Here is a 2,062-nt window from a genome sequence, read left to right on the forward strand (position 1 = left end):
AATCCGCTCAAAGCAATGTTGTTAGACGCCCTGGTTTCCGACTGTGATGGTGGGCGCTAGCCCTGGACAAGCTGTCCTAAACACGAGTACTTCCAGGCAAGCTGCTGATGATCATGGTCAACAGGTTCTCGGCCACAAGCTGCAGCATGCAGCTGTTGCTGCACTTGCAAGTGCAACTGCAAGTGCAACAAGCCTCTCCCTGGACTGCCATGGACTGGCAGGAGAGAGCAAAGAGGAGTAGAGTTTAGATGTAGCTCAGTTCACATTTTGCTTCAACAGCTCAATATACGTTGACTGTTGGTGGGAGTTCCAGCTCCCAAGATCGTGTGGAACGTCACATTGTTAACAATAGTATCTGTGAAGCACGGATGAGAACGTGCAGCGGAATTACGACGGCGGAGCCTGCCCGACAACGAGGTCGAGGAGATAACGGCGACATAAGGTCGATGGCGAGCGTGCCAGTCACATCGTCGGCCATCCTTCCACCTTGGATCACCGACATCTCTCACGCCAAGCTGGTGCAGTGGAAGAAGGAACGTCGTGAGTACGAGGATGCAATTTCTGCTCGCTGTGCGATATCAGGAGAGGACAAAGCAAAGCCGATGATGACAGTCAAAAGTACTTTCGACCATCAACTACTGAAGATGATGTGCAAGTACGACTGGGAAATACCACTTGAAAATGTCACCGAGGAACGAATCCTCAGTGAGATCGACAAGATTGTAAACACCGTGAAAAACGGCGACATTGACAACATTGATGCGCTGTTTGACGAGAAGCTTCGTATGGATTTGAGAGAAGATGATGTCAGGTGAATTATTTCAAAAGGTGTGAGGAAATTATTCTGCAGAACGGACTGCAAGGTATTTTCTCTACGACAATGGGGATGACTCATAAGTGCACCATATTGAAGAAGCATTTGCGGCCAAGAGCTCTACGTGAGCAGGTGGAGACTCACCAGAAGCTCATCGACAAGAGTAGCGCGAAGAACGACGTAGCTCTGTACAAGCTAGTCAGAAAGAAGGCTCTTGAGCAGGATGCTGTGCACCGCTCGATACTGAGGAGCCAACAACACGCGAAGCGAGACGGAAAACAATCGCGGCACAGCGAAGTTCGAGTGGCGAAGAAGTCGGACAACGACCGTACTGTTGCGCAGACTAAGCCATGGACGAGCAAAAGGAAAGCACAGCAAGACGCTGGTGCAGCTCGTCGAAGTGAGAGGCCTCCAATCACTGGAATTTCAAATGCAGTAGCAAAGGGCAAGCCACGTGGTGGTTGCTTTAAATGCGGCAAGGATCATTGGTTGAGTGAGTGTCCAGACATTGACGAAGTTGAAAAGGAAGAAATCATGGCCAAGCGTGCTCCAAAGAAGCAGAATGCCAAACGATTTCGGGTCAAACGCGTAAACCCGCGTGAAAAGGGCAACGATCGGATTCGACCGACTGCAACACTGAATGCGGTGCTCGAAGCTCATTACTGCGCTGACAGTGGCTCAGACTGGAACATTATTTCTCAGAAGATGATGAAAGAACTACAGGCTCTCGAACTGTACGGTTGTACAAGTGGAATTGGATCAACCAGTGGAGCTGGAAGCGGTAGGCGGTGCAATCCTTACGGCAACTCATGGTGCGGATGTGTATTTGTGTTTGAACACAGCCGCTGGGCCAGTACGATGTCAAGACCAGAAGCGGTGTCTAATCGTCGAGTCGGATGACGACGAGTTGATTGTGGGCCGAGTGCTTTGGGCGGAACTAGTAATCGATGTGGATAGAGAGCTTGAGCAGCTCGCGGCACAGAATCGCGATGACGATGACTCATTTGGAGAACCAACTGGGGTACCTGTGCGTGGCGTCACGCAGGATGCAGACTGGCAGAAGTGATCGATGGTATCGTTGCAGACTGTTTGAACCGTGAGATTATTTCGCCTGGAGCTGAAGTAGACCGTTTGCGTGCCATTTTGTTTTCTTTTAAAGGATGGAGACTCATTCTTGGTGACGACCCTCCTGCAAGAGTACCCCCGCTGAAGATCCGGCTGAAACCAAATGCAAGGCCTTACAAGTGC

At 50.5% G+C, this 2,062-nt stretch overlaps 1 protein-coding gene across 1 annotated transcript; it reads left to right on the forward strand.

Moving 5' to 3' along the window:
- Window positions 1-446: 446 nt before the first annotated feature.
- PITG_20493 (uncharacterized protein) lies at window positions 447-1,780 on the forward strand (the record flags this gene model as incomplete). The annotated part of the gene is made up of 6 exons (XM_002895354.1): window positions 447-806; window positions 899-1,042; window positions 1,163-1,199; window positions 1,251-1,412; window positions 1,564-1,720; window positions 1,774-1,780. The coding sequence occupies 6 exons, from the start codon at window positions 447-449 to the stop codon at window positions 1,778-1,780; spliced, it is 867 nt and encodes a 288-aa protein (XP_002895400.1).
- Window positions 1,781-2,062: the final 282 nt, after the last annotated feature.

This window comes from Phytophthora infestans, genomic scaffold (assembly GCF_000142945.1).
Source record: "Phytophthora infestans T30-4 supercont1.192 genomic scaffold, whole genome shotgun sequence".
In the NCBI taxonomy this organism is placed as follows: Eukaryota; Oomycota; class Peronosporomycetes; order Peronosporales; family Peronosporaceae; genus Phytophthora; species Phytophthora infestans.